General features: G+C 55.9%; 1 protein-coding gene across 12 annotated transcripts; it reads left to right on the top strand.

The window, feature by feature from the left end:
- The first annotated feature begins 154 nt into the window (after positions 1-154).
- On the top strand, positions 155-22,897 carry DAZAP1 (DAZ associated protein 1). 12 transcript variants are annotated; one of them, XM_074337435.1, is made up of 13 exons: positions 174-372; positions 7,497-7,537; positions 8,145-8,311; positions 8,588-8,653; positions 10,500-10,610; positions 11,723-11,771; positions 14,782-14,864; positions 17,278-17,431; positions 18,544-18,573; positions 18,668-18,808; positions 19,884-20,060; positions 20,966-21,055; positions 21,938-22,897. In XM_074337435.1, exons 1-12 carry the CDS (start codon positions 344-346, stop codon positions 21,043-21,045), a joined length of 1,128 nt encoding a protein of 375 aa, XP_074193536.1. In that variant the 5' UTR covers positions 174-343; the 3' UTR covers positions 21,046-21,055; positions 21,938-22,897. The 12 variants fall into 12 exon arrangements, with proteins under 12 accessions (XP_074193533.1, XP_074193536.1, XP_074193544.1 ...); XM_074337443.1 differs by lacking the exon at positions 20,966-21,055 and having other exon boundaries at positions 21,938-21,994; positions 22,036-22,332; XM_074337432.1 differs by lacking the exon at positions 20,966-21,055 and having other exon boundaries at positions 155-372.
- Positions 22,898-23,454: the final 557 nt, after the last annotated feature.

The raw sequence follows: 23,454 nt of genomic DNA, 5'->3' as shown, positions 1-23,454 counted from the left end.
AGACGCCGGGAGCCGCTGAGTTGGAAGCCCTACTCGTGGTGGCCGTACTGCGGCGGCGCGGACCCCAGCACACGCACGCACGACGGCACGCTCGCGGGCGCACCCCTGGTCACGCCCCTGGAGGCCCCGTGCGGGAACGCGCCCAGGCGTGCGCAGGGCGGCTGCGCGGGCGCGAGGGCGCGCGGTGACCGTTGGTGCTGAGGGGAGGAGGCAGCACGGCCGCCGCCGTTGCGCAGATCCGGGCCGCGGCTGTGGGGAGGGCGCCGGGGCTAGTGACCTTCCGGAGGCGGGAGCGAGCCAGGGGCCCCTGCCCGGGACGCCGAGCGCCGCCGCCGCCGCCGCCATGAACAACGCGGGCGCCGACGAGATCGGGTGAGGACGCGCCGGGCCGCGCCGCTGCCTCGGCTGGCCCCCGCCCAGATGCCGCCCGCCCGTCAAGGTCACGCCGTGGGGCCGCAGCCTGGGGTCCCACCGCTTCCTGGTGCGGGGGGGACCCTGAGCGGGAACCTGGGGATCCTGGGGGCCCCGCTGTTTCTTGGCTGGGGGAGCCCAAGGGGTGGGGGGGGCGACCCGCCGCCGCTCCCGAGTTTCCCGTTGGGGGACCCCACACGGGAGCCCAAGGGTTCCGCGGGTGTCCCCGAAGCCGGAGCGCCTAAATTTACCCCCGAGTAATCCCGAACTGGAACCTGGAGGGTCTGGTGCGCCCTGTCCGCCCCACGCCTGGGTTTTCCGCTGGGAGACCCCCGAAGGGGCGCTCCGAGGGTCCTGGGTTCCCTGTCTGTCCCCGTGGTTAGACTTCCCGCTGGGGAACCCCGAACAGCAACCTGGAGTATGTGGGGCTCCGCGGTCGCTCCTGGACCCGTGTTTCTCCTGAAGGACCCGGAACGGGAACCTGTAGGGTTCCGCGGCACCCTCAGCCCGCGCACAGACTTGGCGGGTCCGCGCACGTGGCGCGCCCGGAGCTGGGGTTCCGGTTCTGCCGTCGCCCAACTTCTCTCGTCCGGGACTTTGGGCGGTGTCCCCCTCTTTCTACTCTATACCCCCTAAGTGCTAAGAACAAGAAAGGGTCGCAAACAGAGGGCCCACGGGCCAAGGTCACGGGGGACCGGTCTGCGCACCCCGCGGTGTCCACCATCTCAGCGCGCCCGCGCCACCCAATGGGGAGTCTGCAACTGTTGTTCTTGTGTTGATGGAGCCCGTACCGCTCAGCCGCCACCTAACCATCCAAGGGGGTGTATTTAAAATAAAGAAAAAGGGAATCTCCGGCCGGTGGGCAGAAAGCCTTACTTCCGAGGTCTTTCTCCTTGGCGCAGCTATTACACGAGTTTTGTTATAGCTAAGTTTCCCCTTTAATTATAGCCTTGCCTAATGCTGAACTAACCGGAGATCCCAAAAGCAGTCCCTAAAGAGCTAGAAGAGGCAGTTCTTCCCTGGTGGAGGGCTTTGCTCTAGTTTTCCTTGCAGAGAAGGCTCCCACAGCACCAGCGTGACTTTACAGTTAAATTCTCTGAAGATGGCAAAACCGCCCCGGCTGCATTTATGTGGCCTTGTGTACATTTCTCAGTGCACTTAGCTTTGAACAGATGCGGTGTTTATAAAGTAATTGATTTGGTGAGTCAGTCATTGTTTGCTGGTGGGAGGCTGGCCTCGCTGGGCCCCGTGTGGCTCCAGCCACGGTTTACACCTGTGTTTTTAAAATGCATTTTGTGGGCTCCTCTCTCCTCAAATCCCACTCCTTTTAGAGGACCCAGAAGAAAGCACTTCGTTCCCAGCTAGGTTTGTTTTGTGAACCCGGGCTAGGCATTCTGGGTTAGACAAATGAAAGTTGCAGCACTTATGATGGAAAACAGGGACGCTGAGTCTGAGGGAGAGGTAGCACGCGTCCCACACCCACATGCGTCTTAATAGAGCACAGCCTTCCATGGCCAAGAGGCAGGGGTCTTCTTGCCCTGGGCTGCCCTCCCTTCTCACCCTGAGAACAGAGATGAAGGTTAGGGAAGGAAGGGAACCTTCAGGTATGCTTACAAGGAGCTGGCCAGACGGGGTTACCTGGCATTTCACCCCAACAACTTGTCCCAAATTTGGGATCCCAGCCAGAATCCGAGCCCAGGTCTGGAGGGTCCAGAACCATGTGCAATTGCGGAGGCCAGAGTGAAGAGCAGAACTGGCATGGGGGTCGGGAACCCTGCCTGGCCATCTTCTCCCACCCTGGTGAATCCATGCAGATCACACGAGTTTTAAAGTTGCAAATCGCAGTTGTCACAGGAACCTTTTATGGTTTTGCAAGTGAAAATCTGTTGCTAGAAAGTATTGACAAGTTTCTATTTTATGTAGGAACCTTGTTTGTGTTGGATGTGGAGTCCAGGGTCCACTTTGATCACCTTGCTGCGTGGCTGTCCTAGTTGGGCTGCCTGATGATGGGCCCCCTCTGGCAGTTTCCCGTGAGGGGACTGTGGTTGAGACCTTGGAGTGGTTACCACGTGGGAGGTGTGTTGTGCTCAGATCCGGTGATGGCAGACATTATCAAGAGGTGGCAGGTCTGAACTATCTGTGGTGACAGGCACCCTCATCTTTGCTTTAGTCTGTCAGCCCCGCCCAAGTGGTTCTTCAGGGAGTGCTTGACAGGTGGGAGGGACCTCTCCCCTTTCCTTTTGGACTCGTGTGGATGCAAGTGTGTGCCTTGGGAAGTGTGGATGCTGGGGCGCCATGCCGTCTTTGTTTGTACTTCTGAGTGTGAGTCTTTAAAGGGAGAGCTGACTGTACCTGAATGGGCTCAGAAATCAGCGTGAAGTCTGATGGGAGACCAGAAATTGTGTGAGACCACTGGCTTTAGTCAATTTTTTCAGTGTCCTGATTGTCACAGTCAGCTAGAGCACAGTGAGGGCCAGTTCTTGAGGGCAGAGGGACAGTGGGAGCAGTGGGTGTCGTGTGGTCACGTGTAGCAGACGGGCAGATGGCCACCCTGCTGCGGCAGGTCAGGCAGGGTCAAGCATTCACCTTGCTGGGGGGTCTGCTGAGTGGACAGGGCTGAGTCCTTCCCCTGCTGTGTCCTTGGAAAGTCAACTTAAAGGAAGGTCCCCTGATTCAGAATGTCTGTCGGGGTTGCCTGGCATCTTGCTGGTGCCCCCAGGTGCTGGGGGAGGGCTCCCTCCCATTCCAGATGGACAGAGGCACCCAGGGGCGCTTTGTCCGCCCACCTCTGGGTCAGTGGCCTGTGCCATGGAACTGGAGAGAAGTGAAGATTTTATCTGGCACACGTGGTTCTATGTGCGTCATCGGGGACTGGTAAGACAGGGACACCTGCACGTCATTGACGGGAGAGTCACGGAGAATGGAAGGACTTGGAAGAGGAAAGTGAAGCAGCATTTGGGTTACTCCAAAGAAAAATGTGGGGATGTGGGCTGTGTCCACAGCTGCTCAGCCAAGAGAGGCTGCAAGTGGGTGGCCCCAGGGGCCTGCAGCTCTAGCAGCGGCTGAGTGGTGCCTTGGTGGAGAACGGAGGGTACCTTCAGCACGTGGAGTGGTCCCAAGGCGGAGCGCTTAGGTCCTCCAGGAATGGTTTGTTGGAGAGGCTGTGGAAACAGACCCTCCTGAGTTGAGCTTTGGCTGGGCCTGGGAGTGGGGACTGGAGCCGAGAGGTCTCTCCCTGTTAAGTGCCTGTTTGCGCTGAGCTCAACAAGGTTGGGAGGCCGTGATGGGGGGTGGGGAACACTGGTTCTTTATGGGGGGACGTGGCTCCTCCCACCACTTGACACAGTGGGTCCTGTGGTTTTCTCTACTGTCATGCACCTCCCACAGTTGTCTGGGAGGGGATGGTCTGCTGGTAGGAGGGAAGCCCAAGTGTTGAGGGCAGGGGCTGGCACGGGTGGCCTTTAGGGTGAGGCCCATGGGCCAGGGCTGTGTACCCCCTCCCAGGGCTGCCTCCCTTCCTGTAGGGAGACCAGGACAGCCTGGGGAAACCAGGTCCCAGTGTGTCCCCACTGAAGACCAGGAAGGTGCAACGTAGTAGGCTCTGGGTTGGATGTTCTCTAAGAAGAAAGGGCCATTTGCTCAACAACTGTGACTGCTCTGGGCCCTCTGCCCTGCTGCTGCCTTTCTGTTGCCTCATTGCCAGGCAGGATGGCACTTCCCGAAGCCTGCCAGCATGCTGCTGGGGCAGAGCCCACAGTGGTCAGCCTGAGCCAGGGGAAGCCACTGAAGGCTGACTCTCTGGCGTCAATACCACGTGGCTGCACTAAAGTCCACTGGGTGGGAGCAGAGTAGTCACCCAGAAACAAGCTTTGGTTTCAGCAGAGGCGAATGCTAACCGGAGCCTGGTGCCCGGTCACTTGTGCAGAGCCCCTTACAGGAAGAAGTCACCTGTACCCTCTCGAGGTACAGGCCCTGGAAGCCAGCGTGCTGATCCCAGGTGATCTCTCTCAGGTCCCCCAGCTGTCAGCATTGCCTGTTTTCCATGTAGGAACCTGACTCTGGGTCTCCTGGGAGCGGAGGTCCCTGCACTGGTTTGCCTGGTGCAGGTTCTGTGTGGCCCTGATGTCCAGCTTTAGCTGAGCAATGACAGCCCTTCAGAGGAAGAAAGGGCTGAAACGGGGAGCCAGCGTAGTTGGCTAGTCCTGTAATCTGCAGAGTCCCATGTGTACACGCCCATCAATGCCTAAGATCCACACCGTGCCAAGTGAGTGGGCCGCCCCTGGACGTTTGGCAGGGTGAGCAGGTCTCACACTCGTGCCAGGGCTGAATATCCATGTTGGCCAGTGATGGTCTTGCTGCCTGGGCAGCAAGGAGCTGTGTCTGACTTGTCCTGCAGGGGCCTTAGTCTCTGGGGTGCTGGGGTACCTGTATCTCACTCACCCTGGTTAGGTTGGCACCCAGGGCCCTTATTTTATTGATTACAAAACCTAAGGCTCAGAAGTTAGGGCTTTATGGGGCTTTGGAGAGGTCCCTGCCACCATGAGTCAGTGGGGCCTCCCGGGACCTTCCCGAACCTTCTGTGTGCAGACTGGGAGAGTGTGTCCTTAGAGCAAGAGGAACGGAAGTGGAAACACAAAGCACCCAGCACGTCGCCGCCCCCATGGAGACACAGCAGTTTCTTCCCTCTGCGTAAACTGGTGGTCACATAAGAAGCATGTCTCGCTATGTCCCAGATATCCTACGTGATGAGACTGCTGTTTCAGAAGAAACATAAATCCTGCTGTTTCCTCAGTAGTCAAAATTTCATAACTTGTGATCTTTTATAACTTCAGACTTACAGGACAGTTACGGAATAGTAACAAAGTCCCCAGTACTCATTACCCAGCGAGACTCATCAGTGGCTGACATTTTGCCCCATTTGTGCGCGTCTTTCATGAAGTATGAGAGGAAGGGGCGCCCAATGTCCCATTGTGTGGACGTGTCCATGTGTCCTATTTCCTAAGAAACATTCTCTCAGAGGAACACAGCACAGTAAGAAAATTGGGACACGTAGTATTGATACCATCATCCATCCATGGGCAGATGCCAGTTCTGTCAGTTGTGTGGATGATGGCATTTCTAGTCTTTTCCCCTGGATGCCTGATTTTGAAATTTAAATGAGAGCTGGAACCTGGACTGGTCTGGCAGGTTCCTCCTCTGCTGGTGGGCGGTGGAGGTTAGGCTGCTTGGAGGGGCACTGGTTTATTACCTTACTGTTCTGCTTGGATGCAGTGCTAAATAGAGGCTGGTATTTCTCTAAGTGAATTGGGTTTTGGTTTTTGAGAATGCTTGAGATCGCTTTCCTGCATGAAGCTGCTTTTCTACAGCAAGCCCTTGGTTGTTCCTGTGCCGAAGGACTGGGCAGATGGGCAGCTCCTCGGTGCCAGCCAGCCTCGGGCCCTTGTCATTCGAGGCCTTGAGTCACAGCTTGCTCTGGGCAGCGCCCAGCCCGGACGGCCCTTGGGGAGTGCGGCACAGATGGAGGCTCCACCCCCTGATTGTTGGGAGGCTGGAGGCCTGCATAGGAGACACGGTTTTAAGTTAATGAGGCCTAAATGTGAGCCTCTCTGCTGCTTGGTCAGCATGTTCCCTGAAACCTGTCCTTGCTGAGCTCCCTTCTGAGGTACTAGAAGCACAGCCACAGCCAGATGCCTGTCCTGAGTCCCCTTCCAGAGCTACCCAACCAGGGATGGGGTGGTGGCCTGTTTGTTGGCAATTTGAGGATGGCAGTGGGTACCTGTCTGGGGGTGGGAAAGTTTTCTCACACTAAATTCAAATCGCCCTTTCTTAGAAAAAAGGTAGATTGGAATGAGCCCCCGACAGTCTTGCTGTTGCAGGCATCTTGCCAGTGGCTGGCGCACTGAGGCTCCAGTCACCTGATGAAACAGCAGTGGCGAGTGTGCCTGCTACCTTGAGGGGTCTGTCCTTGGGCGGAGGGCAAGGTGCCCTGTCTGGCAGTTCTCTTCGTTTCTCCGGAAGCAGGAGTGCGATCAGCCTTGCAGGGTCCTTGTGTCTAGGTGTCTCAGGCTGGTACTGAGCCAGGCCACGTGCTGGCGTCTGGAGAACCGCCATTAGCCCCTGGATCCAGCTTTGAGGGTGACAGTGTTAATGTCCTCTTTTCCTGGGCGAATCAGGCAGGACAGAGAGCTGCTGCCACGGTTGCTGAAGCCCTCCTGCTTCCTCTGTCATGCCTGCCTCCAGGGCTTTGGGAGACTGGAATGATGGGGAACGGGGTGTGGGTGACACAGGTAAGCATGGTCCCTAGTGCGGACTGGAACAGCTCCGGCACTTCTGTTCACTCCAGGTCCAGCCAGCCTGAGGGTAGCATGAGAGGTGGGAAAGGTAGGCACTGCCTGGCCCTCCCTTGTTGGGCCCCAGCAGTGTGGAGCCCTCCCCAGGAACAGCAGGAGGGCTCTGGGTTCTGCATCTGCCCGAGGGCTGTACAGACACCAGGCAGGTAGGCTGCAGGGACGGTATGCCACGGAATAGTAACAAAGTCCCCACTGCTCCCGAAAGTTCTAGGACAGCCCAAGCTGCCCTGGGGTGGGGGGTGGGTGGGTGGGGCTGCAGTGCTGGGTCAGGAACCCTGGGGTCCTTCCCGGTGATTTGTGGTTCCTAGCTCATATCTGCGTGGTGGGTGTCTGAGGCTCTGCCCCACAGCCCCTGGCGCTGCTGTCATTCTGGCTTGTGGTCTCAGATCACCATTGTACATGGACAGTACTGCAAGAGTGGCAGGGAATCCTGCCCCGTGGCCTACTCCGCAGCGTCCTGGGGGTCCTGTTGTCTCTCAGAAGCACATTTTCTGGCGGTGGTTATGGTCTGTGCACTCGCGCAATTCTGGACACGTCGTCTTCACTCACTGCCCACTGTGTTGGCAAGTCTCACGTCTGCAACCCACGAGGCCCATTGATAGCTGTGGCTGTCGTGCACAGGGCCATGACAGTGACACGTGTCAGCATGTTTGCATGAACTTGGGAGAGGTCGGGTGGGCATCATCTTTAAGGCAAGAATCATCTTGACCCTAATGTTTTCTTGTTGAATTTTAGGAAGCTCTTCGTGGGCGGCCTTGACTGGAGCACCACCCAAGGTAGGTGCCGCGTGCTGTGCGCGGCAGGCAGCCTCTGACCTTGGTCTTTGGGTCGTGGGAATTCATTTCTTGCTACTACCTCGGCTTTCTTTAATTCTTGATTGGTTTACTGTCTCGATTTCTGGGGTGGAGGGGCATTTGATCAGGCGTTGGCGGGGGGGGGGGCCAGAGGGAACTCAGCATTCGCTTGAAAGGGCTAATTTCATCCTGATGCTTCACAGCAATGAGGGCATCCTTGGTGGGAAGAGGCTGGTCTGCAAGCCGAAGTCGTGGGTCCTCATCCTCTGCACGTCACTTTCCTGGAGGCCTTGGGCACTGCCGTGCTTAGTGCAGCCTTTCTAGTTTATATGCAGATGTGACGCTTCCGTCTTTTGGAGTCCCTGTCCTTCCCCACATGTGTCCTGTCCTTAAAAACCCGCTCCCCCCAAAAAAAACAAAAAAACAAAAACTGTTTGATTAGTCAGTTTAAAAATGGCTAATTCCACACTTTCCAGGTCAGGCTGGAGAAGCAGGAGAGCTGTGTGTGTGCACGTGTGTTTGCACGCCAGCTGCGACACTGCTTAACGCTGGTGTGTGTGTTTGTGTTTCTGCCCCAATCTCTGAGCAGAGACTCTACGCGGCTACTTCTCCCAGTATGGGGAGGTCGTGGACTGCGTGATCATGAAAGACAAGACGACCAACCAGTCTCGAGGCTTCGGCTTTGTCAAATTTAAAGACCCCAACTGTGTGGGCACAGTGCTGGCCAGCAGACCGCACACACTGGATGGCCGAAATGTAAGCGTCCTCCTCCGGTCACGCTCCCTTGCCATCCCCCACTCACCCTTCAGTCTGCTGTCCCTGAGCACCCACGGGTGTTGGTGGTAAAGAGTTTCTCCTGTGCATTGATTTGAAAGGATTAAGGCTCTGTGTTTAGATTGCATGTTGGAGTTACATACGGAGACGGTTGAATTGCCCGGGGCCCATGCTCATGTGCTGAGCTACTGTCGCTGACACCTTTTCTACAGAAAATAGCCTCATAGTCACAACTGGCTCCTTTGAAACTTCCTACAGATCGACCCAAAACCATGCACACCTCGGGGGATGCAACCGGAGAGGACGCGGCCGAAGGAAGGCTGGGTAAGGCGCCGGGCGGGGCAGCCTTGTGTGTTTCACAGCCAGTTTAAAGGGCACACATGCCTTTGATCTGGTGTTTTTGCTCATTAACATTGAGAATGACAGAAAGTGTTTTCCTTCGATGCTTGAGCAGCCAAGAATTGCTCAGATTTATCCAATGCTGTAAGTTTTTTATCGTGTAGCCAAGGAGAAAATTCTTAAAAACAATGACACCTCACACCCATTTGTCATCGGAGCCTTCCGTTTTGTCCACCCCGGCTGCTCCCAGCCTGCCCAAGACAAAGTGCAGAGAGAAGCTTCTCCTTCCACTCCCCACTGCTTGGTGGCCTGGTCGTCCTGACTCTGAGGCCTCCGCCCGTCCAGGCGCCAGGGCACACAGGCACGGCCAAGTCCGAGAGCCTGGTCACTCGAACAACATACTGGGCCAGCATGGTGACTCCTGGGGATTCCTTCTGAGCTGCATGTGACCCCAGGTGCTGGGCAGCTGGAGCAGGCCTGTCCTCACACTCCGCCCACACCTCCCTTTCTCCCACCCAGCAGTTCTCAGAAGACCGTCACCTGGAATGCTCCCGTCCGCGCAGAAAGTCCTACTAGACAGAGCTGGGCTGGAGGCAGTTCAGATGCTGACCGCAGGCCCCACCACACATCTGAACTGCAGGTCTGGGCTAGGGCCTGAGAACCTGCATTCCTAGCAGGATCCCACCTGCTGCTGACAGACAGGCCTCAGACCCTTGAAACTGTTTTTATTTTTCCGAATGTCTATTAGGAGAGTTTTCAAATTATAGAAAAATTGAAAGAGTAGTACAATGGACACTTAAATACACCATCTAGATCCACCATTTGTTACTATTTTGCCAAAGTTACCTTTTTGATATCCATCTCTGTCTGCATATATCACCACTCCTAAATTTTGGAGCTTGCTTCTAAAAGTCCAGCCTCCCATGGAACCCTCGTCCCCACAGCTAAGATGCCTGTGGTGATGCCCAGTGTCACCTGTGTCCACACAGCCATGCTCGCGTTTCACAGGCAACCTTCACAGCCTTTCAGACTGGACTCCAAGCAAGGCTCAGATTCCGTTTGGTTCTTAACGTCCTGTAGTCTCAGCAGCTTTATTAAGACACAATAGGCACACCTGGGAAACCCTTGCCCACCCCCAGAAATTCAGTCTCTGCTAATCCAGGACAGTTGGGGTGACTTAATCCAGGAACTCCTTGGGTAGAAAGAAGGAGGGGTGTTAGGAGTGGAGGGGGCAGCAGGGGCAGGAGCCAAAGTTTGGGTCCACCTGATGACGCCGGGCGGACACGTTCCCTCTGTGTCTGACCCTCAAGTGCCAAACTGCAGGCAAGCGTTTCCACCCGGAAATGTTAGGTTGTCCTGCCGAGAGTGTGATCGGTGTTGGCAAAGGTGAGCTACAAGGCCAATAGTGGGGTGACTCTTCTGTTACTAGAACTTTCCATCATCGTTGGTCATCAGCTTGAAAGCCAGCACCTGTACACCAGCCTCGTCTCTACTAGTTTTAACCTTGGAAGCCCCCTTGTTGTGTCCTCCTCACTCTGCTAAAACCCTTAGTTTCACAAAGGAGAGAGCTTTTTAAGTTCTGGAGCTGTTGGGATTTGGAGTGATTGAGCGCAGGACTGTGGCCTGCTGTGTAAGCGCCTTGGCAACGCTCTTCCCAGTCTCCTCGGTCTCTGGGGACACGGCGGGCTGGTTTGGATTCTCTTTGGAATCACTGGACTTTCGGAGTGTTGGGTGGCTTTAGCTGTCACCGAGCCCATGCCGAGATGCACACCCTGGGGAGCGCGCTGAGGGCTCCCCACATGGACTAACAAGCTTTTCCTTCTTGAAACAGCAGAAAGGACCCAGGAGCGATAACAGTAAATCAAATAAGATATTTGTCGGTGGAATTCCTCACAATTGTGGTGAGACAGAGCTCAGGGAATACTTCAAGAAATTCGGAGTGGTGAGTTCTTCCCACACCAGCAGCTCCGGGCAGCAGCTGATCAGCTCAGCCTAGTCGGGGCGGGAGTGGTGAGCTGTGTGTCCACAGGGAGGCTCAGTTTGGCAGCTCTGTCCTCTTGGCCCGCATCCCCCCACTCCCCAAAAAAAGAACAAACCAGAGCCCCATCCTTCCCCTTCATGGCGAAATATCACCCAGGAGCGTAGTCACAGTTTCTCCAGGCAGAGGAAACACCAGGCCAGCGTCCAGAAGGCCTTCCGCTCGGTCGTGACCACCGTGGTGTAAAGCACTGGACAGTATTGGGGGGAAAGCCAGACTGCTGTCCTTGATCACGGGGGAATGTTCCAGATCAGGTCCACCTGCCCTGGGACCCGAGATGAGGTGCCCACCATGGGTAGGGCGGGCTTGGGCTGGTGGAAGAGTTCCAGAGCAGGGACTGTGCCCAGGTCCTTAGACCAGCAACGCGGACCCCACTGTCTGGGGGGCCTTGCCTCTGCCCTGCGTCCTGCTCAGCATTTCCTTTGTGACACAGCCCTCCCAAGGGTGCTTCTGTTTTCTGGGAGAGCCTACAATCTTTTAGAATTTCATGGGGGTTAGAGTTCATCGGAGGCATACAGGGAACTTGGTTCTAGTGGAGCCAGCAGAGGAAAAGACAGGGCTTGGGAGTCAGAGTACATGAGGCCACCCCAAGCTCCCGCTGCTCACAGCTTCTTAGTAGTGGTGTGGCCCTGCGTGCTCCTGCTACAGCCAGTTTTTCAGGTGGCACCTGAGTGGAGTGTCAGTGTATACAGTGAGGGACGTGCTCAGTGAGCTGGGGACCACAGGCGGGTAGTCCTAGAGCACTAGCACTCCGAGTCATTCTGTCCTGTCACCTGAATGGGGCCGTGGCCTGGGCCCCTGGTGTCCAGCTGCCTGCCCTGGGAGCTCTGGGAGCAGCGGGAGCATTTGGCCGGCTGCTGACCCCATGTGTCTGGGACATCACCCCTGGAGGGCTGGCCTTTTGCCTCAGACTCCCCCGGCTGGCGACATTCCCAGCAGGCGTTGGGCTGGGGCATTTTGTTGTAGCCAGAGATGCTCGTGGCACCCAGGTCCTCGAACGGCCATCTCTCTTGCAGGTCACAGAAGTGGTCATGATCTACGATGCAGAGAAGCAGAGGCCTCGAGGTAAAAGAGATGGAGTTTGTCCTTGACCTTTCCCCCCTCAGATGGCAAACTATCTCACAAATAGGTGGTGGTTGTAGCGAGCATTTCCTCAGAAAAAGGGTGATTTGGAGACAAATGATTAAAACGTAGGCTCTTCCTGTGCAGCCCCCAGCTTGTCTGCTTCCCAAGGTCAGACGTTACTGGCTTTTTTTTTTTTTTTTTTTTGGCTCGTTCTTTTGAAGTTTTTACAACTTGACATGAATTTGAACATGGTTTCTGTTTTTCAATGTGCACTGAAAGACTTGTGGTTCTTTTATACCATGACCTTTCTCGGTTACGACCATGTCCTGTTTTCAGCTCACACCACTCTAGTCAGATGTTTCATTCCATGTCATCAGGCCAGGTCTGCCCCAGCTCAGCTCAAACGTAGAGTTTCCTTTATCCATCCCATGCTTTTTTCCTGTTTTTCTTGTTTTTTCCCCCTCAGTCAATGGGGCCGTTGGGAGGAGGGGCGAGGCCGCCTCCATGGTCCCCACCAAGGTCCGCTGAGCTGCCCCCCCTGCACGCTTGGGGCTTGGACAGCGGGTGCTGATTTCCATGCCCTTTTTTTTTTCTTGTGGCTGCTGCTGTTTGTTCCTGCCCGTCTGTTTTGGTTCATCAGCTGCTTTGGGCCCGGTCTGGGCTCTGCAGCCCCTGCCCCGCGGAGGCCCCTAGAGTGCGGGGCCGGCTGCCCACAGCATGCGCCCGCCGTGCTGGAGAATAGTTTGCCATTTGAACTTCCATCCTTTACTCCATGATGAAGTAATGTCTCCTCACTTCATGTCAATTAAGCTGTTAAGTCTTAGTCTTAATTTTAACGTAGCCGTACATGCTTAGTGACATACTTAAGTGATTCGTAGTAAATACAGTAATGTTAAGTAAGTTGTTTTTCCTTTCTCTCTGTGAATTTTTGTGATTAACGATCTCTCTTTAGATTTCTCTTCTCCAGGTGCTAAATTATATCACACAGGTACAGGCCATCCCGCAGTCAGAGGAGGGAGCGGGCTTTGCTCCAGTGGGGTGTAAACGAAGTTTCAGTGTGTTTCTGTGCCGCTTCCTCAGTGGTGATGTCGCCTCTTGACACAGACGCGTCCCTAGACGCCCCACCCTGGGCTCCTTAACCACGAGTCACCGCCTCTTGCGCCCTAACGGATCGCGCGAGCCCTGTGGTTTCAGACACTCCTGCACACTGAGAAAATGTTACCTTGTAATATGCATTCATCACCCGTGCTGTGTTCCACCATTGCCTCCGATCTTGTGAAGCCTCAGGACACGGGACCCCGAGGGCTGCTTAGATTCCCCAGGTCACTCCCTAGGCCGCCTGTTGTTCTAGCCCTGGCCCGGGGCCAGGGGTGCAGGCAGGATGGGCTGGTGGGGAGAGCACTTTGGGCTTGGCCCTTGGGCCTGCGTTCCCGTCCTCAGCCATCGGACTCTGCGGGTCCCAAATCCCCTGGAGCTTTAGGCAAGCAGAGGGCGGGAGCGACGCCCAGAGCAGCGGTTGGTCAGCGAGCATCCTAGAGCTCGCTGCTACTTTACTTTCCGGAAACTCTCACTAGGGCTCTGAACTCCCTCCCTTTCTTCTTCTCTCCCTCCTTGAGTTTAAGACAGTGTCCCTGCCTCAGGGATTCTACGTGTCTGCCTTGATTCCAGCCAGCGAGCCCCTGACCTCTGGCCCCCTTTGCCCGTTGCTGCCCTTGCTCACCTCACCCCTTCTTCCTGTGTCCCCTCTGCTCCAGCTGTGTCTCCTCTCCTGTTTTGCCATCGTGGTTCCCTTTCTTCTCACACCATGCATAGATTCTGTGTGCATGTGTGTGTAGAGAGAGAACCTGGCTGAAGGCTCCGGAATCCCAGCTGTCCTTCCCTGCCAATCTGTCACCCAACTTTCTGAGCTGCCTTCTCCTCGTTGCCATCCTTTTTCCACTGTTGTTTTGCCTATGATTTTCCCACGTGGTCCCGGGCATGGCTGCCCCTGCCCATCCAGCACAGGCCTGCCCCTGGCGCTGCACCTCTGCCACATGGCACTGTTCCTTTCCCCCCACGCCCATCTTTAGCCCCTTCTTGGCCCTCAGCCCTTCCCCTCGCCCGTCTTTTGTTCTGGGGTCTTCTGGCAGCTGTCTGCCGCGCGCGTCCTTTTGTGCTCACAGCAGATAGGCCTGGGAGCCAGTGCAGTGGGCTGAGGACCAGACATGCCACGTTAGCCGGGCCGTCACGCTCACCCAGACCAACCAAACTTCGTTTATACTGCCACTTGTGTTTGGAAAATGCTAAATTTTTTTCCCTTTAAAATTCTCTTTTTGATGACATGGTGCCTCTTGCTCTTGCTGCTCACAGCAGAGTTGACCTGCTGGAACCCGCTGTGGCCTGTATCTTTGTGTATTTTATTACGTAGATACGTACAGATACCTACCTGTATACATACGTATATGACCTTGACAGGACTCCTTGGGCTTACCCAACAGCGTTGGATAAGCCTAGCGAGGCACTAACTGCAGTAGACGTATGTTAACGCGCTAGGACAGTATATGGCTGCTGTCAGCACTGGCTGTGAAGCAAATTGCAAGCCGAGGGGGAGAATCCTGGGTTTCAGCGGAGCAGCAGCACACCCATAGATAGCACACTTGCGATGGAGGCGGAGCTCTCAACCCGCTCCTTGCCAGCCCTTGTCTTCCACAGAATGTTCTAGCACTGGCGCAGCACGGCGTCCTTCCATATTTGATGGCCCTCGCTGCTGTGCTTTCCGGGCTGTCACTCTCTAAGAGACACCCCGGTTTCCCAAATGTCTCCATGCGGAACCCCAGCCCGAGCTGGGGCCCTGGCGTCCCGCGGAGATCTCCCTGCCTCAGTGGCTCGCCCGGCCGGCCCCGCGGCCTCCTCCCTCACTCGCTTCGCTGAAGCCCTGGGTTGATCCCTCGGCCCGTCCCTAATACTGTTCATCATCCTGTTTTGTGTCACAACACCCTGCTACCTTGATTCACTCTTCGTCGTTGGCTAGGTTTTGGATTTATTACTTTCGAGGACGAACAATCAGTGGACCAGGCTGTCAACATGCATTTTCACGACATCATGGGCAAAAAAGTGTGTAGTGGTAGTTTTATTTTACCTTCAGACCAAACCAAGTCTCAGGCAACTAAGGGATTTCACTGGAAACGAAAATGCCTTCACAGATAAGGGCTGGGCGAGTGGCTGCTGTGGGGTGGGACCTGGGCCTACAGTGGCAGGGTGGCTCTGTAGGGAAGGGGGCGCTGGGGTGGGCCTCCAGTGAAATCGCAGGTTGCCTCAGGCTTGGTTCCAGTGACCACTCCTTCAGATGTCTGTCCCATGTTCCGATTATTTCATCTGACCCATGGTGGGCAGCGAACCTTTGAGAAGAGGTTCTGTGTAAAACTGAAAGAAATGTAAACATCCTGAAGGATTGGTTGTTTTAACTTGGGTCACTTACTGTGAAACTCCGGTACCAACTACATGCTCTCAATAGTACTTAACTCCATGCAGTCAAGTGACCTCTGGTTGTTTCATCTTCATACTGTGTTGCTGCCACGGAGGTAACCATCAGAAAGTGGCTCCTAACTCCTCATTGGCCCAGGCCCTTCGAGCTGTTGGAGAAGTTAACTGTAAAATGAGTAACTGGTAGAAATTCTGCAGTGTGGGATTTCTTACGGTTGGTGAAGGCTTTGGGGTCCACATTTTTGCAGGATTCCCGCCTGGGCCCTTATAAAACCTGCCCAGCGGTAGCCCCCGGTGGTGCGTGCCACCAGCTCCTCATCCAGCTCAGCATGCCCAGCCCTTCTGATTGAGACACTGGAAGGAGTATGGCACCAGGGCTGTCCCGCCACCCAGCCAGCCCGCAGCCTTGCTCCCTGTAGGAGGCTCAGGTTTTGTTGCAAGCTTAATGAATTCCGTTTGAACCTGACTAAGCAGGAGACATTGAAGCTTCTAATTCAAAATCAGCATGCAGATTTAAGGATGCCTGCCAGTTACGAGCACAAGGCGAAAGGAGCCTGCATTCAATAGTTCATCGTCTTGTGACGGTTAAAACTTGGAAGAAGTGTCCTGCTTCAGGGGCAGAAAGTGCACGGATTGGCACCCACTCTGGGCTGCTCAAGAGTGGATACTTCTCATGTCTACAGGAGTCTGGCTCCTGTCGCCTGACCTTCACTGGTCCCTGCCAGTTCTTCAGTGGTGATTTCCATCTCTAATGGGCTTGGGTCCCACTTATAATTAAAATCGGAGTGGAATGACTATCCATGTTCCCATAGGAAGAGAGTAAAGGAATTTTTTTAATACAAGGTCTGCTTTGCTTTGTAAGCAGGAACCAAATTCCCTTAAGGAAAGTGTGTGAAGACTCATTAATCCGAGGACTTTGTTCCCATCCGTGGAGCATCCTTGGGGCACCAGGAAAGGTGGAGGTCTTCGTGCCTCTGCCCCACTTCCTATTTGTTCCCTAAGAGGAAGGGATTTTAAGGAATTCTGATACATAATGTTTAACTCAGCAGCCTGAGACCCCCAAGGGTGACTCCTGCTGGGTTCATTGTCTCATTAAAATTTATCATGAAAACAAGGAAAAGTCAGGATACTCAAATGCTGAGGCAACCCTGGAATTGGGGCATTTTGTCCTCAGGCTGCGTGAAGGAGACCGAATATGGCATAAGTAGGACAAGCCACTCCCTGCTGTCGGGGCCCTTCCCCTCACTGTGGCTCCTGCCAGGTCCAAAGAGGAAGGGTCCTGGGCTGCTGACCTAACACAGTATGAAGATTGCTTACTGATTCAAATGTCCATTTTATTGCATGTTTGTTTACTTTTTTGTTAGATGTAATGTAAGATTCTCTTTATCACATCCATTCCCTCTGACATTTTGAGTTAATTGAGATTCTTTAAGCGTTAGCCTGGGGAAGGTAAGTCTTTATCTTCCTTTAGACATTTTAAATAAACCTAAGTAAACCAACTGTGTTTCTCAGGTATGAGCTGAAGGCACAGGCAGGGTGGGCGGGCTCTGCAGAGGTCCTGGGCAGCTCCCAATGGAAGTACCCCTACACCGGGGTGTGGACGGTTGCTGGCTCCTGCCACTTGGGAGTCCTGGGGAGCCCTGTGACGAGGGCTGCGATGGTTGGAACGGCCTGGTCTCTATCCCCAGGTTTACAAGGCCGTTGAAGGAGGACGCTGCCATTTTAACTTGACTGAGAGACCCTTGGCACACACAAAACGCTCAAGGGTTCTTGGCCTTCAGTCCCTGCTCCGCAGCGCATAGGGCTTAGCATGTCACAGTTGCATCTGTTGTACCTGAGAAACATTTTTTAAATAAAATAATTAAACAACAAAGAAACTTTTTAAAGGAAAAAAGCTACTACCCTAAATAAGGTTTATAGTTAAGTATTTAGTTTTAAGTCGTAATAAGATGCTAAGTGTAGTCGTAAGTTACCTGAGGGTATGTCTGAAGGGAAGGGGCCCCGGACCCTCGCGGCCCCCTGAACCAGAGCTCGGTTTGTCTAGGTGGAAGTTAAACGGGCCGAGCCTCGGGACAGCAAAAGCCAAGCACCCGGACAGCCAGGGGCCAGCCAGTGGGGGAGCCGTGCCGTTCCCAGTGCTGCCAATGGCTGGGCAGGCCAGCCCCCACCCACATGGCAGCAAGGATATGGCCCGCAAGGTAAGACCACCAGCACCCCTTCCTCCAGACTTAGCGCAGAGGTGGGCTGTGTGGGAGTGCTTGCAGGCAGAGATGGGGCTCCCGACTCACCCGGGTGCTGGGTCTCTGGGTTCTGTGTCATCACCTGGTCCTTCTGGAGGGTTGTGTGGCCCTTGGTGTACTTGGGGTCTCAGCCGAGTCCCCATATGGAGTTTAGGCAGCTAGGGGCCAGCAGAGCTGCAGTGGGCGTCCTCCGCCACGTGGGTCTGAGCGAACAATTAGACAACTCACATTGTCATGCAGTCCTTTTGCTGGGGCAGGTTGGGCGTCCATCACTGTCACCTCCATCTTTGATTGCAAGTGTGTGATAGACAGCCCACAGTGAGTAGGAGAAGTGGGATTTACGCCCAGCTGGAAGGAGAGTCCTGCCTCTCCAGGTCTTTGGGTCTGTCCCTGCTTCCAGGGCTGTGGGCCGGTCCCAGCTGGGCTAATTGAGCAGTTAAGGACAGCCTGGCAGGAGGGTTGGGGGCTCCGGGGCAGGATCTGCGAGCCTCCACCAGTGTTGGAAACCCAATGAAGTGGCAGCATCCAGGGAAGGGCAGAAGGAGGAGGGGTGGGGCTCTCGGCACCCCCAAGCCTGCAGAGCCATCTACTGATCTTGAAGCTTTACCCCTGGTCTCTCCAGAGCTGTCTTTAAAAACCTGCATTTCATTGCAAAATAAAACGCAGCTACAGGGAAACACAGACCAGAGGCTCCTCCGGCAGCAGGGGAAGGGCCCATGCTTGGCCTGCAGCCAGCCAGGCCTGAGGTCCCACACACGTACCCAATTCCTTGGTCTGTTGGCATCCCCTCTATCCAGTCTGCTGGTTATGTTGAAGAGCCAGGGCCACGTGACACGAAGGCTTTTCTTGTGAGCCACCTCTGGAAGGATCGGGACAGCAAGCCCTGTGCTGATGTCCAGGGTTCTTGGGACATCACAGGGGCCGTTCTGGTGGGTCCCTAGGGGCGTTCTTCCTGTGTCTGCCAGTGGGGCTCTGGGAGGACTCTGCCATGTGCTCTGAGTGCAGGGCTTGTCCCCCAGTCCTGATGTTGGGCTGACACAGCACCACCTCCTCTTTGTTTTCCGGTTTAGGAATGTGGGTGCCAGCAGGACAGGCAATTGGTAAGGAAAAGGAATCCAGAGTGCGGGGACCTGGGTCTGGGCGGGTGGGGCTGTGTGTGCCATGCTGTCCCGCACCCTGTGCCCTGCTTTCCAGGTGGCTACGGACCACCCCCTGCAGGAAGAGGAGCCCCACCACCGCCCCCGCCATTCACGTCTTACATCGTGTCCACCCCTCCCGGAGGGTTTCCCCCGCCACAGGGCTTCCCACAGGGCTACGGTGCACCCCCGCAGTTCAGTAAGTCCAGGGGCTTTGGCGGGGCCTCCATTGCACACCTTGACCTGCATTTTTGCAGCCTCTGCCTGAGCATTCACTTGGGAGGTGGGTGGGGGAGGGGGCGCCTGTGCTGGGTGCCACCTGTCCCAGTCCCTCTGACTGGAGGAAAGGGGTGGGCCGGCTCTGTGCCCTGCACAGCTGTTGGCTTTGCCCCCTTGTCAAACAAGTGCACCTCGTCTATGGGGTGGCTCCATGAGTTGACACAGCACAAAGACCCCGTTCTTCTCACAGTCATCTCTCAGGGCAGGCATCTGGATCTAATCTCAGATTAGAATTGAGGGGGCTGGAGGTCTCGATTTACTTTTTTCTGTACTTGGCTTGTAGCTGGAGATCTGGGCATCAAGCAGCCAGCTCACCCCCAAGGTTAGGGCGCTCCTTGCAACCAAAGGGCACAGCCATGTACTGGGAGCTGGGTTTCTGACAGTGAAGAGCGACCCTCACCTAACCTGGCATGGCCCCATACTATTCCTACAACCTTTTTCCTACTACATTCTTGGGATTCCAGTGTGTCATTCTCAGGGCCACAGGGCGAACCAGCCACGTTTGCAGGCTCAGTGGCCACTGGCCCATGACTGGCCAGTTCTGTGGCCTGGACCACAGCCACATGATGACCACGTGGCCCTTCACAGAAAAGATGTGTCTGCTGCTGACCTAGATCACACCTCATTTTCTTTCTGGCAAGATGAGAGGTGGCTAGAAGTGGGGGTGTCTGAAGCCAGAGGCTAGAGCACAGGTGGCCGTGATCTTTGTCTTTCCAGAGCACGCAGGTTGTGCTGTGTTGGATGGTCGCCTCCTATCTTTCTAAGGAGCTTTCCAGAGCAGTGACCCCCTTCATCAGTTACTAGCCAGCACCACTGCAGGCAGCTCCCAGGCCTGCGCAGCTTCCTGCTGCTCTGCTGTGCCCAGTTTGCATGTTCGTCATTGCCTTGGGCGGGCCCGCATGCGACTCCAGGTCTTCCTGTGGGGAATCCCAGGGCGGCTCCTGGTGGCTGGGCTGTGGGTGAGAACGGTGTCTGTCTTTCTGTCCTGTTTGCAGGTTTCGGCTATGGGCCGCCGCCTCCACCGCCAGATCAGTTTGCCCCTCCAGGAGTTCCCCCGCCACCGGCCACCCCAGGGGCAGCCCCTCTGGCTTTCCCACCGCCTCCGTCTCAGGCTGCCCCTGACATGAGCAAGCCCCCAGCGGCACAGCCAGACTTCCCCTATAGTCAGTACGGTGAGTGGCTGCGCCTCTCCTTCCCAGCAGCCTTTATGGGCCAGGTGGCCTGCCTGCCCGCTGCTGGTGCGGGGATGTTGGAGAGTTCACGTGACTTGGGGTCAAGCAGACGTCAAGCAGGATCTTGGTTGCTGGGGTTTTTGCCAGCACGTTAGTCGTAGGAAAGTGTGGGTTGCGTAGCAGGTGTCCCCGGACCTGTGGGTTTGGGACCCCGAGGCTGGGACGGTGCCCCCAGGCAGACAGTGACACAAGGGCTGTGACCTCTGTCAGGCCTCAGGCACCCTGGCAGGCCTGTCCATCGGGTGCCTCAGTTTTCCGAGTGCAGAGTGCGGGCAGGCGTGTTGGCTGTGGCTCTGGTCTATGGCAGGTGCTGGCTTTGGCGTTGGCTTCGGGCTTCAGCCGAGGGGCTGGTCGTGGGGTAGGTGCTTCTGAGCTGGGGTCTGCAAGGTGGTGACCGAGTGGGGAAGTTCGTGTGAGGATGGGGTGTGGCCTAGGGTCTCCCCACACTGGGCTCCCTCCCTTGCCGACTGTGCAGGTGGCAGCTGCAAGGGGTCAGGGCCTCCAGGGCTCCTGTGAGAGCTTCAGCCTCCCTTTCCTGCATCAGAGCTTGACTTGTGTTTCGCTCAAGATGGCTGTGTCTGCACGTTGAGCCACTCTTGCCCTCGAATGTGGTCCCCATTGGCTGACCAGGTGCCCCCCACAGAACCCCTACATCGCACATTTCTGTTCCCCTTGGGGACTCGTGGGGCTGCGGTCACCAAGTGTGTGGATTCTTGATCCCACCTGGAGCAGGACGTGTTGGCCACCCTGGGTGGGAGTGTATGTGAGTGTGAGCGTGTCCCCTTTTTGCCCCACGCCCACCAGGGCCGCCCTGGGGTAGTCACCCTGGTCTCGTCTCTCGCCAGGCCTGGGTACCTATTCTCAAGACCCGGCGGGCTTCGGGCCCATACTTTGTTTACAATCTTATGGTCAGGCTGAGCAGTGATGTGGCCTAGGTAGGTGGTGCCTCCTCGTCCACGGTCCCCACCTGCCTGCACCCGGGCCATGGACATCGCGTCCTCTGCCGTCCCGGGCGGGGGTGGGCCCGCGGTGCCCTCTGGGACAGGGCCGGGAGCTCTGTCTCCTCAGGGGGCCCTGGGACGGCCTTCATGCAAGTGTGTGGTCCGGGTGGGCAGGGAGCGAGGATGGTGCCACCCCCCTTTCCAGAAGCACTTCCGCACCCTCTAAGGTCAGCGGTGCAGGGTCATTGTCCTGTTTAGAGGAGGGTCCTGCCCAGCTCAGATGGGCTCTGCAGCTGCAGCACTTGCGCCCTCAAAGCCCAGTGCTCCTAGCGTGCAGTCACTGCCCGGCCCCAAGCCACTTGGTTTTATGGAACCTGCCAGGGTGGGTCACCTTTGTAGGGAGGACTGCTTGGGATCTCGGGGTGGCATCCTGGAGGGAGGCCAGGGCTGGTGAGATGTTTCCTTAAACCCTGAATTGATGTGCCTGAGCCCACCCTGCACTGCCCACTCGAGAACAGACTTTCTAGGAGCCCGAGGTCCACCGAGCCGAGCCATGTGACATGCGTCCCCAAGCTCAAAGGGCTCTCTAGGCCTCGGCTCTGCCACCAGGGCCCCACCCTGAGTCCACAGGGATGTGTGGGGAACGGCCGAGATCTGACAGGACAACCTGGCTTAGCAAGGGTCTGTCTGTGAGGTGTTGGACCCTCTTTCCTTAACGTGCAGAGACAGGGTACCGCCAGGGTTCAGGGCAGGCTCTCCGGGAGACAAACGCTTCCTGGGGCCCAGCGACTCCAGGCGGGAGCGGGACCCCGGGTCCTGTAGGCCGTGGTCCATGCAGCCACTCTCCAATCCGCTCACCGCACTCTCTCCCTGCAGGTTATGGACAGGACTTGTCCAGCTTTGGCCAGGGCTTCTCAGACCCCAGCCAGCAGCCCCCCTCCTACGGGGGCCCCTCGGTGCCGGGCTCGGGGGGGCCCCCTGCCGGCGGAAGTGGCTTTGGAAGAGGGCAGAACCACAACGTGCAAGGATTCCATCCCTACCGACGCTAGCCGGTCAGCACCACACGCTAGCCGGCCAGCGCCAGGCGGACGGCGGGACAGCCAAGACACAGGATTTGAAACTTGTGAACTCGTGACAATCACAAACTTGGCAGAAAAAAATCGCGATTCAACCTTAGGGGGAGGGGCGGGCACAAGGCTTTTGGAGGTGGCTGTGGGTGTCTGAACTGAAGTTTTTAAATATATTTCTTTCTCTAACCCATCAGCACAATAAAAAAAAAAGTCACTGGTTCAACAACAGGGTTTTAAAAAAATGTCTTCAGCTTTAATTCAAAACTTCAGGTTTCTTTTTCTTCCTTTTTTTTGAAATTATTTTCCTGAGCCTTTTGTTTTACCGTATATTGTAAACTTTTATGTTAAAGAAAAAAAAATATACATTTACAAATTGTGAGATTTTTAAGAGAAATTTTCTACGATGTATACTGGCTTATTTTTTAATTTAAAACAGGGTTTCCGTCGGCACTGGTGGAAGTGAGGGGCGTTTTTGGTCCCCGCACTCCTGGCTCTGAGGGTTGGGAATTGTCGGTCCAGAAATTCTGGAGCTTAAAGAAGCAATCTACTGAGTGTGTTTGTTTTTGTTTATTCCTTGCTTTTGTCGACTGACCTGCCTGGCGGTGTCTGCAGGCGCGCCATGGGCTCGCGGGCGACCACCCACGTCTAACCGGCATCAAGGGCCAGGAGGCCTTGTCAGCCGACCTCCTGCGTACATGGCTTCAGGGCGTCCCCACTGACCAGTTTGACCCTGGTTTGAATAAAGAGAAGTGCGTTTGGATTAGAACCCATGTCCTGTCGTTTGTTCCCTCCCTGCCAGGGAAAGGGCCCTTGCCTACCTGTGGCCTGCTGGAGTGGGGGCGCTGGCCCCAATCTTAGCCGGTCTAGGGGTCTTGGGGTTCTGGTGGATGTCGGTTTAGGGTGGGGTGGGGTGGGATCCTCGTGAAAGCTACAGAGCCACTGTGAGGGGCCCTGGTTTCTGGGGTTTTTGACCACTCGCTTGGCACTGAGGAAAAGGTGTCCAGACACATCTGGGTGGGGATTGGTCGGGCCTCCCCAGTCCCTGCAGGAGTGACACCTGACTGTGGCCTTGGGCAGGTTGCTCGCCTTTGCACAAACTGGACTATTGTCATGGTTGGTGTGGGTGTCAGGGCCGTGGGGCCCAAGAGGTAGGGCTGGGCAGGGAGTGGAGAAGCTTGCTCCGGGCCTTTGGGCGCAAGTCCTCCAGGGTGGCTCCTAGAAATGAGTGGGGACTGGGAGGAAGGAGCAGCCTGTAGAGCCCTGGGAGTTCCCACACCCCCACGGGCCACGCCCTCCTGCTGGACACATGGGCCTGGCCCATAC

The sequence above is a fragment of the Rhinolophus sinicus genome, linkage group LG07 (genome assembly GCF_036562045.2).
Source record: "Rhinolophus sinicus isolate RSC01 linkage group LG07, ASM3656204v1, whole genome shotgun sequence".
Classification (NCBI taxonomy): domain Eukaryota; kingdom Metazoa; phylum Chordata; class Mammalia; order Chiroptera; family Rhinolophidae; genus Rhinolophus; species Rhinolophus sinicus.
The sequence above is the reverse complement of the archived record's forward strand: the minus strand, read 5'-3'. Positions and strand labels throughout refer to the sequence as shown.